Below are 12,625 nucleotides of genomic sequence, written 5' to 3' on the forward strand. Positions count from 1 at the left end.
GGACTCAGGGTTACAGGACAGAATCATACACCGTCAGGGGCCACACGGTGGCTCAGTGGTTAGCACTGCAGCCTTGCAGCACTGGGTCCTGGTGTTCAAATCCCGCCAAGGGCAAAAAACCATCTGCAAGGAGTTTGTATGTTCTCCCCGTGTTTGCATGGATTTCCATCCCATATTCCAAAAAAGACATACTGATAGGGAAAAATGTACATTGTGAGCTCTATGTGGGGCTCACAATCTACATTTAAAAAAAAAAAAAAAGAATCATACACCGTCTTCACCCCATGAAACTGCACTCGAATGCCAGAGCTGCAGCCTTTTTCTAGCCCAGTAATGAGTCATGGGGCATTACTCTGTGTAGGTGTATCAGTACTATAAGGGTCACTGCTCTATGTAGATGTATCAGTACTATAAGGGTCACTGCTCTATGTAGGTGTATCAGTACTATAAGGGGCACTGCTCTATGTAGGTGTATCAGTACTATAAGGGGCACTGCTCTGTGTAGGTGTATCAGTACTATAAGGGACACTGCTCTGTGTAGGTGTATCAGTACTATAAGGGGCACTGCTCTATGTAGGTGTATCAGTGCTATAAGGGATACTGCTCTGCGTAGGTGTATCAGTACTATAAGGGGCACTGCTCTGTGTAGGTGTATCAGTTCTATAAGGGACACTACTCTGTGTAGGTGTATCAGTACTATAAGGGGCACTGCTCTATGTAGGTGTATCAGTACTATAAGGGGCACTGCTCTGTGTAGGTGTATCAGTGCTATAAGGGACACTACTCTGTGTAGGTGTATCAATGTTATAAAAGACACTGCTCTGTGTAGTTGTATCAGTGCTATAAGGAGCACTGCTCTGTGTAGGTGTATCATGCTATAAGGGACACTGCTCTGTGTAGGTGTATCAGTACTATAAGGGGCACTCCTCTATGTAGGTGTATCAGTGCTATAAGGGATACTGCTCTGCGTAGGTGTATCAATGCTATAAGGGTCACTGCTCTATGTAGGTGTATCAGTACTATAAGGGACACTACTCTGTGTAGGTGTATCATTGCTATAAGGGATACTGCTCTGTGTAGGTGTATCAATGTTATAAAAGACACTGCTCTGTGTAGTTGTATCAGTGCTATAAGGAGCACTGCTCTGTGTAGGTGCATCATGCTATAAGGGACACTGCTCTGTGTAGGTGTATCAGTACTATAAGGGACACTGCTCTGTGTAGGTGTATCAGTACTATAAGGGGCACTCCTCTATGTAGGTGTATCAGTGCTATAAGGGATACTGCTCTGCGTAGGTGTATCAATGCTATAAGGGTCACTGCTCTATGTAGGTGTATCAGTACTATAAGGGACACTGCTCTATGTAGGTGCATCATTGCTATAAAGGATACTGCTCTGTGTAGGTGTATCAATGTTATAAGAGACACTGCTCTGTGTAGGTGTATCAGTACTATAAGGGACACTGCTCTGTGTAGGTGTATCAGTACTATGAGGGTCACTGCTCTATGCAAGTGTATCAGTACTATAAGGGACACTGCTCTGTGTAGGTGTATCATGCTATAAGGGACACTGTTCTGTGTAGGTGTATCAGTACTATAAGGGACACTGCTCTGTGTAGGTGTATCAGTACTATAAGGGTCACTGCTCTATGTAGGTGTATCAGTACTATAAGGGACACTGCTCTGTGTAGGTGTATCAGTGCTATAAGAGACACTGCTCTGTGTAGGTGTATCAGTACTATAAGGGACACTGCTCTGTGTAGGTGTATCAGTACTATAAGGGACACTGCTCTGTGTAGGTGTATCAGTACTATAAGGGTCACTGCTCTATGTAGGTGTATCAGTACTATAAAGGACACTGCTCTGTGTAGGTGTATCATGCTATAAGGGACACTGCTCTGTGTAGGTGTATCAGTACTATAAGGGACACTGCTCTGTGTAGGTGTATCAGTGCTATAAGGGACACTACTCTGTGTAGGTGTATCAGTACTATGAGGGTCACTGCTCTATGTAGGTGTATCAGTACTATAAGGGACACTGCTCTGTGTAGGTGTATCATGCTATAAGGGACACTGCTCTGTGTAGGTGTATCAGTACTATAAGGGACACTGCTCTGTGTAGGTGTATCAGTGCTATAAGAGACACTGCTCTGTGTAGGTGTATCAGTACTATAAGGGACACTGCTCTGTGTAGGTGTATCATGCTATAAGGGACACTGCTCTGTGTAGGTGTATCAGTACTATAAGGGACACTGCTCTGTGTAGGTGTATCAGTGCTATAAGAGGCACTGCTCTGTGTAGGTGTATCAGTACTATAAGGGACACTGCTCTGTGTAGGTGTATCAGTACTATAAGGGACACTGCTCTGTGTAGGTGTATCAGTACTATAATGGTCACTGCTCTATGTAGGTGTATCAGTACTATAAAGGACACTGCTCTGTGTAGGTGTATCATGCTATAAGGGACACTGCTCTGTGTAGGTGTATCAGTGCTATAAGGGACACTACTCTGTGTAGGTGTATCAGTGCTATAAGGGACACTGCTCTGTGTAGGTGTATCAGTACTATAAGGGACACTGCTCTGTGTAGGTGTATCAGTGCTATAAGAGACACTGCTCTGTGTAGGTGTATCAGTACTATAAGGGACGCTGCTCTGCGTAGGTGTATCAGTACTATAAGGGACACTACTCTGTGTAGGTGTATCAGTACTATGAGGGTCACTGCTCTATGTAGGTGTATCAGTACTATAAGGGACACTGCTCTGTGTAGGTGTATCATGCTATAAGGGACACTGCTCTGTGTAGGTGTATCAGTACTATAAGGGACACAGCTCTGTGTAGGTGTATCAGTACTATAAGGGTCACTGCTCTATGTAGGTGTATCAGTACTATAAGGGACACTGCTCTGTGTAGGTGTATCATGCTATAAGGGACACTGCTCTATGTAGGTGTATCAGTACTATAAGGGACACTGCTCTGTGTAGGTGTATCATGCTATAAGGGACACTGCTCTGTGTAGGTGTATCAGTACTATAAGGGACACTGCTCTGTGTAGGTGTATCAGTGCTATAAGAGGCACTGCTCTGTGTAGGTGTATCAGTACTATAAGGGACACTGCTCTGTGTAGGTGTATCAGTACTATAAGGGACACTGCTCTCTGTATGTGTATCAGTACTATAAGGGACACTGCTCTGTGTAGGTGTATCAGTACTATAAGGGTCACTGCTCTATGTAGGTGTATCAGTACTATAAAGGACACTGCTCTGTGTAGGTGTATCATGCTATAAGGGACACTGCTCTGTGTAGGTGTATCAGTGCTATAAGGGACACTGCTCTCTGTATGTGTATCAGTACTATAAGGGACACTGCTCTGTGTAGGTGTATCAGTACTATAAGGGTCACTGCTCTGTGTATGTGTATCAGTACTATAAAGGACACTGCTCTGTGTAGGTGTATCATGCTATAAGGGACACTGCTCTGTGTAGGTGTATCAGTGCTATAAGGGACACTACTCTGTGTAGGTGTATCAGTGCTATAAGGGACACTGCTCTGTGTAGATGATGTCAGTGCTGTTTGGAGAATTCTTTGTGTAGGGGATGTCAGTGTGATAAAGTTCAATAACATTAATATTCGGAGCAATTTTGCAGTCAGGCTATAAACAAGGGTCATGGTCAATAAGTTAACATTTCTTAGGCGGTCACGTTCTAAGTGTTCTGCTTTACTCACTCATTCTGCATTTCCAGTTACACATTCTTCATTTTCTGATAAGAGTGAGTTACTCTCAGCAGGATTTTGTATTCTGTTACTCAGTATTTCGGATGTTTACATCTGCTCTGCTGGAATCCTTTAAGTAGTTCTCTGGTTAGAAAAAGTATTTTCAATGGCCTTATTAAAGAATTCATAGAGTTAATAGAGGATTATCTCCTGCTCAGGATCTGAACTCAAACTACTGTAGTTGTGTTTCTTAGTTTACATAATCCTCCTTTTGTGCAATACCTCATGTGTCCTGCAGTAGCGCTGCAGGAAAACTACAAAACATTGGATACTACAAAGATTTACAGCCGATCACTAAGGGTTGTGTACCTACATTACGGATGAGAGGAATTATGACCCTTATATTGCATATCGTAATGACAGACTCACTGACGTATAAGGGGAGTATTGTGCTTAAAGGGTTTTTTCCAGGTGTTAAATTTTAATGATTTTTCCATAGGATAGACCATTAAAATGTTATCAGTGGGGGTCTGAAATAATGGAATCTCACAGATCAGCTGTTTGAAGAGACCGCGGCGTTCAGGTTAGAGGCGCGACCTCTTGACTGAAAACTAAGCACAGCGCCATACATTGTATAGTGGCTATGCTTGGTATTGTAACTCAGCCCTATTCACTTGAATTGGACTGAGCAGCAAACAAGCTTTGTGATGGATGAAAGTGACAACACTGGAGTACGAAACTCATAAAAAGTGCTGCAAACACTTCAAGCAGAGGATCTGTGGGCTAACTGAGTATCGGACTGCCACGATCAGATATTGATGACTTGTTCTAAGGATAGGTCATCAATATGTAAGTGCCATATAAGCTCCATAAAGCATTTATACCCATTGATTTCTGCCAGAGTCTACCACATTTAACAAAAACATATAGAGATTTGCAATTCAAGTCTACCTCTGGTTTGGAGCCGCATAACAAATATTAGTATTGCATTATTAGTAATACCCTAATATACTGTAATAGTACGCTATATTTCTACTTTTCAGACAGGGCAATTGGAATAATAATGCTTTCTAGGTTGTGGGATATAGGCACTGTGTGGAGAGCCCCCGAAGGCTGTTACAGTGTTTGATATCTACATGGAAAACCCCATTATCAAGAATTCAATATCAATGCAGAAAACTCAATATCATTACAATTTCAATATATAACAGTTCAGCATATAACAGCGTGATAGAGCAATACTGTATATTACTATTATGGAAGGTGCACACTATTATAAGGTGTAATGTCTTATATGTGCCTTGTATAGCTAGTACTAGACAGTCACTCGCTGTATATTCCTGTATTTTATATACATGTCCCCTGAATTCACAGTAATTCATCTATATGTATGTTCCTGGATTTGATATGGATATCCCCGTTACGCACAAAATCCATTCCGATATCATATGCATGTCCCCTGAATACACAAAATCCATCCTCAGGTATGTTCCTGTATTTTATATACATGTCCCCTGAATTCACAGTAATTCATCTACATGTACAGTGTTGGCCAAAAGTATTGGCACCCCTGCAATTCTGTCAGATAATACTCTTGTTCTTCCAGATAATGATTGCAATCACAAACTCTTTGGTATTAATATCTTCATTTATTTTGCTTGCAATGAAAAAACACAAAAGAGAATGAAAAAAAGTCAAATCATTGATCATTTTACACAAAACTCAAAAAATGGGCCGGACAAAAGTATTGGCCCCCTCAGCCTAGTACTTGGTAGCACAACCTTTAGACAAAATAACTGCGCACAACCGCTTCCGGTAACCATCAATGAGTTTCTTACAATGCTCTGCTGGAATTTTAGACCATTCTTCTTTGGCAAACTGCTCCAGGTCCCTGAGATGTGAAGGGGGCCTTCTCCAAACTGCCATCAAGAGATCTCCCCCGCAGGTGTTCTATGGGATTCAGGGCTGGACTCATTGCTGGCCACTTTAGAAGTCTCCAGTGCTTTCTCTCAAACCATTTTCTAGTGCTGACCTGAAGTGTGTTTTGGGTCATTGTCCTGCTGGAAGACCCATGACCTCTGAGGGAGACCCAGCTTTCTCACACTGGGCCCTACATTATACTGCAAAATTTGTTGGTAGTCTTCAGACTTCATAATGCCATGCACACGGTCAAGCAGTCCAGTGCCAGAGGCAGCAAAGCAACCGCAAAACATCAGGGAACCTCCGCCATGTTTGACTGTAGGGACCGTGTTCTTTTCTTTGAAGGCCTCTTTTTTTTTCCTGTAAACTCTATGTTGATACCTTTTCCCAAAAAGCTCTACTTTTGTCTCATCTGACCAGAGAACATTCTTCCAAAACGTTTTTGGCTTTCTCGGGTGAGTTTTGGCAAACTCCAGCCTGGCTTTTTATGTCTCTGGGTAAGAAGTGGGGTCTTCCTGGGTCTCCTACCATACAGTCCCTTTTCATTCAGACACTGACGGATAGTACGAGTTGACACTGTTGTACCCTTGGACTGCAGGGCAGCTTGAACTTGTTTGGATGTTAGTCGAGGTTCTTTATCCACCATCCGCACAATCTTGTGTTGAAATTTCTTGTCAATTTTTCTTTTCCGTCCACATCTAGGGAGGTTAGGCACAGTGCCATGGGCTTTAAACTTCTTGATGACACTGCGCACGGTAGACACAGGAACATTCAGGTCTTTGGAGATGGACTTGTAGCCTTGAGATTGCTCATGCTTCCTCACAATTTTGCTTCTCAAGTCCTCAGACAGTTCTTTGGTCTTCTTTCTTTTCTCCATGCTCAATGTGGTACACACAAGGACACAGGACAGAGGTTGAGTCAACTTTAATCCATTTCAACTGGCTGCAAGTGTGATTTAGTTATTGCCACCACCTGTTAGGTGCCTGAGGTAAGTAACAGGTGCTGTTAATTACACAAATTAGAATACTTTTGTCCCCCCCTTTTTTATGTTTGCTGTGGAATTATATCCAATTTGGCTTTTTGACAATTCTTTTTGTGGTTTTCCATTGAAGACAAATTAAATGAAGATAATAATACCAAAGAATTTGTGATTGCAATCCTTTTCTGGAAGAAAATGAGTATTATCTGACAGAATTGCAGGGGTGCCAATACTTTTGGCCAACACTGTATGTGCCTATATTTCATATGCATGTCCCCTGAATACACAAACTCCATCCCCATGTATATTCCTATATTTCATATGCATATTCCCTGAATGCACATAATCCATCGCAATGTATGTTCTTACATATTATATGCATGTCTCCTAAATGTACACAATATATTCTCATGTATGTTCTTATATTTCATATACATATTGTCTGAATACACATAATGTATCTCCATCTATGTGCCTATATTTCATATGCACGTCCCTTGAATGTTCCTATATTTCATATACATTTACCCTGAATATACATAATTTATCCCCATGTACTTTGCTATATTTCACATTCTCTCCCCTTGAATGCACATAATCCACTTTCATTTATGTTCTAATATGTCACAGGCATGTCCCAGGGTGCATAGTAATTCATCTACATGTACATTGCTCTGTTTATTATGCGCGTCCCCTGAATGCACAGTATTTCATCTACATGTATGGCCCATGCATGGTGTCTTCTGCCTCCCATCTTTCACGTCTATGTTTTCCATTTTTTCCAGTTCTTTCTTTGAGCCCAGAGAGTTTCTACAGCAAAAGCATGTCCTTGATTTGCAGTGAATTGAAGCAGAAAGAGACAATGTATTATTGATGTGGTTTTCCTGTATCTAAGGAGTCATGTGTCAGGGCTGTAATATAGGACAAATCATCTATGAGCCGCTTCACTCTAAACAATGACATAAACCAAAGAACCTATTGCTTAGATTTTAATACAGTACCCTCATAGGAAGTGACTGTATGAAAGCTTGGTAGTGCATAAAATAAGAAAGTACTATAAAAAGTCGCCCTAATGTACAAAATTGTCATTACATGTGCAATAAAGCGATATAGTCATTTGCCGCAATACTCTATGTGTTATCTTGTGTTTTTCTACATAGGACTGCAGGTAATCCCGTGCTTATAATACCGCCTCAAAGAGGCGACGACTCAGTCAGCCCTGTTACATCTGCTAGAACTATAATTGATAGAAATATGATACGTAAATCGAAGGAAATAATAAGAATAAAAACATGGCCAATGAATTATTGATGAAGCTCAATTGAGCAATATTTTAGGATGGAGAGGACCTAAAGTGATCGCTGATAGGACATTAAAGTGATGTGTTCACTCTTTCCACTACAATTTGTGCGTAGGCGCTTGGAAAAACATGTGCAATTCTTTTAGGGAGGGGGATACTTCTGATAGCAGGGGACGTACCTACAGAAGACAACATTGTTATCATAGATCTAATCCGTGGTTGTATTTCCTATAGCTGGGAACATTCAATATGGAACAAAAAACTATACACAGCACTGTAATGGATTGCAAAAAGAACATGATGTACCCTCAATATATGTCATTCAGAAAAACCATTAGCAGCTAGCGCTGCCTCTATCTATCTCTCTCTCTCTCTCTCTCTATTTATTATCTATTGTCTATCTATCTATCTATCTATCTATCTATCTATCTATCTATCTCTATATGGCCTCAAAATCCTGACCAAAAACCTATGTGTGAACTTGCCCTAATAGGTGTACTGGTGATAGGGTTATCGGTGCCAAAAGCTCATTGACTCAAATCCGATCCATGGACACCTTCTAATTTACAGTGCAGTACATAAAGGAAATGTCTCACTAGAAATTACGTATTTTTAAACCAAGTTTTTGTGTTAAACATATTTTTATCTGAATTTTTTATCATATTTATTTATTTTTTAATGTAGATTGTGAGACCCATATAAGGGTCACAATGTACATCTTTCCCTATCAGTATGTCTTTGGAGTATGGGAGAAAATCAATGCAAACATGGGGAGAACATACAAACTCCTTGCACATGTTGTCCTTGGCAGGATTCGAACCCAGGACTCCAGCGCTGCAAGGCTACAGTATGATTTTTATTTACATTTTCACTACATATATTTTAACAAAAGTACCAAATTCTGTTGTTTACACTCTGGCCACTAAGCTTAATGATACACTTGACAATTCTGTAAGGGTTTTCTTTACTGCAGTCACCTCATTTACATCACAGACAATATAGACAGGATAACAATAGAAGTTAACACCTCTAAGATAATAACTAGAGATGAGCGAGTACTATTCGAATAGCACGTTTCCATAGGAATGAATGGGAGCGGCCGATGTGCAGGGGGTTAAGCAGCCGGATGCTGGCCCCGACTGCGTGCCGGCTGTGTCCATTCATTCCTACGGGAGGGTGCTATTCGAAACTGTCGTTTCGAATAGTACTCGCTCATCTCTAATAATAACGCATAATACCAATCATTGCATTCACTATTGACCATAGAGGATGTTACAGCGTATCTATCTAACCTCCCTATAGACTTTAGTGAGACAGTTCTGATCTCCTGCTGCCTCTGGCCATTAGACTGCTGTAAAGCATGTAACAGAGTGAGGAAAAGCTCAGGAAAGATGGCCGCCCTCATAATCCTATACAGAAAATCAGACTGATTTCACAATTTCGTTTTAATATCTAATAAAAAATGGTGATACCCTTTAAAAGATCTACTGTTAGCATCATTGGGCCAGATACCAAAGTACACATTCAGTCCTCTCGTGGAGGACATGGCTGGATGGGTCAGAAATGCTTTGGCAACATGAGAGGCCATTGTAATAGTAAGCAGGTGGCTTTAATGTTATGGAGGATGAGTGTTTTTATAGTGCAATTTTTCATGAATTATGGGCTATGCTAGAGTGCCAACTCATTTTCTCCTTGGGTCCAGGTTGTAATATCCCAGTCTCTGATACAGGAACATTCATGGTTTAGTAAAGACTAAGTATTTTGACAGCAGGCATTGCAGCACTGAACGCTTCGTCATAATGTCCTACGACGGCGGGGCGCTTATTACGATCACTTTTACCAAGTGAATTAACATCTATCCATGCACATCTTCTGTTTTCGGATGTTCTAATCCAACATTTAATAGGCCAGAAACCTCATTTTACCCAGAATGGCAAAAAGCCAGCTCCTCGCAATGCCAATGATTGCCATATGATGTTCATCTTCAGTTCACATTGGACAATTGCATGAGATAATTCTTGCCTACTGGCAGATGATATCCAGAAAGACCATGTGCCAAAGTCTTCATCATTTTCTACAAGAAAAAATTCAATTGAAGCAGTGAATGTGCTCATTGTAATTCATGCAGTTCATTAAACTTATCACACATCTGTTTCCTTCGAATGGACTCCAAGAAACGCAGGGGGTCGCCATCAGACTCTAATATTGCTTACATGGACCATTTCACTTGTGTTTCACGTGTCTATCAATGCCAGATTAATGTACGGTTTACAGACTCCGAGCTATTATCTGAACTTGTCTTCTGTTATTGACTGAATCTACAATTTCACTTGGTGGTCTTCTTTGTCTTCCAGCCTGCCTTCCAGGGTACTACAAGGCTTTATTGACGGATGCCCTTTGTACACCGTGCCCGGCCCACAGCTTCACCCTACAGAACAGCTCTGCAGAATGCACATGTGAGAGAGGCTTCTACAGGGCCGAGACCGACCCCAAGGCCGCAGCTTGTTCACGTAAGTTGTGTTTTTCAAGGAATTTTATACAAAAAAAAAATGTTTGTTTTTTTTCAATTCATAAATTAATTAGAAGTAGTTATTGCAGTTGTCACACTGGCCAGAAGACACAATAGAATAACATTGCTTGTTTTGGAGACATCACTTTTCAACTTGTGCTACAAGGTCTAGTCTGAGATAGTCTATCACACACACACTTAGCAAGCCATGACTAAGGGGTCATATCCCCGAAACGCGTAGGCTTATTCATCCTTCTGTCCCGTCTGCACAAGGACATATCCATCGACTGCTTTTCCAAGAACAATATATATATATTTTTAACTTGGAGCATGTCTCCACAATAAAATTTGGAAATTTTTTTAAGAAAACGTATCATCCGGCGTGCTGAGACTACTTCAATTTGTTACTTTTATATGTGTTCTAGGGAAAGGGGGGTGATTTGAACTTTTAATTCTTTTTATATTTTTTTATATTTTTTTTAACTTTTTTTTTTTTTTTGCATTTATTAGACCCCCCTAGGGGTGTTGAACCCCAGGGGGTCTGATCACTAATGCAATGCATTACAATGCTAATGCATTGCAATGCATTGCAAAAAAGCATCCTTTCTTTTGCAGGCTGCATAGACCAGCCGGGGACCGATTGGATGCATTAGAGCCGGTTGTCTACTGCTTAAAGCAGTAGACACCCGGCGGCTATGGCGGCCGCCCGGCTCCCGGGCGGTCGCCATAGTTACAGACCCAACATGCGCCGTACTATTACGGCGCATGTCGGGAAGGGGTTAAAATACGATTTCTGATCACTTTCCGATCCCGATTGTGAAATCTGCTCGATCGCCGATCAGGATCCGATCTTTCCTGATCGCTCAACCTTATTTATAGTCTTAAAGGTACACTGGGCAGATTTATCAAGCCTGGTGTTTCATATGCCAGTCTTAATAAAGCAAAGAGAGGTGCAAATCATGCCTGATTCAAAAGGTTTAGGTGCACCCCTGTGTGCAAGAATTGATACCTACCTCAGTTAGGAACTGGTACAGATTTCCTCCTGTACAACTGATCTGGTGTGATTTATAATAAATGGCCTGAGTTGTACCCACCCCGGTCCACCATGCTTTCTACCCTGGTCTGCCCACATCCACACAGAAGAAAGTAGATGGCACACATTTGCTGTTAGCAAGGATTTTGTGCCAAATGTGTGCCACACTACCCCATTTCTATGGCAGAAAACTAACTAAATTCACACCATTTGAATCAGATTTTGATGTGGAATTTGGAGATATTACTATATTTTGCTGATTTTGTATTTATTGGGCAGGGCCAAATTCCGTGAGCAGATTTTGACAAATTCCGTGTCCAATTCCGTGATGAAGGAAAAGGGGTATTTTCTGCCTCCCGATCATTTCAATGGAAGTTCTCAGACAGACTCATCTAACAGAAAAAAATCAGCACTGAAAAGGATGGGGGGCAGATTTCATCTGGAATTTGGGGCGGATTTTGCCTAAAATTCAGCATCAAATTCCTACGTATTAACACCCCCCAATCCTCTTACATAAGTCTTTAGTTTCTTAGCCATTTCCCCAAGTTTTCATCCACCGTGTGCAGCATGAGGAAGGAACATGTTAGATTGTCAGCTAGATGTAAGTTCCCCTGATAGTTTTTTCCTAATATACAGAAGGATTTGTGACGTCATCATCTAAAGATTGGCGGTGTTAGAGATAACAGTGCTGTCTGCCTCTATAACACTCACTGTTGAATTACCACCTAATTGTAAGCCAGAAGCAATTATCAGGCGGTATATTATACCGCAGCACTACACAAGTAAAGTATTACTCTACATAAAGCACAAGTGTGCATTAATGACAGGCATGCTTTGCGTTGTTGAGCGTGGTATATGGAAGGCACACTCAGGACTTGTATATTAAAGGACTAATCATGTAGTGTTTGTGAAACTTAATGGTACCAATCCATCAGAGGGAGCTTAGCCTCTCCCATCTGCTCAGTCCTTTGTTTGGTAATGCAAGATGGTAATAACTCGCCAATGCATCATAAAGAGCAAGTTAAACGTGATATAAATGCATGTACGTTCCCCTGCTTTAATGCTCGGCAGCTGTGCTTTCTTAGTTATCCGCAGCTCTCTCTATATATATCACGCCTGAAATGACTCTCTTGTGCCATACAGAGAGGGAGCTTAATCTCAAAGGACTATTACC

General features: G+C 41.2%; 1 protein-coding gene across 2 annotated transcripts in view; it reads left to right on the forward strand.

Moving 5' to 3' along the window:
- LOC142198178 (ephrin type-A receptor 3-like) overlaps nt 1-12,625 on the forward strand; it is a 213,862-nt gene that overhangs the window by 77,560 nt on the left and 123,677 nt on the right. For both annotated transcript variants that reach the window (XM_075269072.1, XM_075269073.1), the window contains one exon: nt 10,264-10,419. In XM_075269072.1, the coding sequence (XP_075125173.1) occupies nt 10,264-10,419 (156 nt within the window). The remainder of the gene's footprint in view (nt 1-10,263; nt 10,420-12,625) is intronic.

This window comes from Leptodactylus fuscus, chromosome 3 (assembly GCF_031893055.1).
Source record: "Leptodactylus fuscus isolate aLepFus1 chromosome 3, aLepFus1.hap2, whole genome shotgun sequence".
Classification (NCBI taxonomy): Eukaryota; Metazoa; Chordata; class Amphibia; order Anura; family Leptodactylidae; genus Leptodactylus; species Leptodactylus fuscus.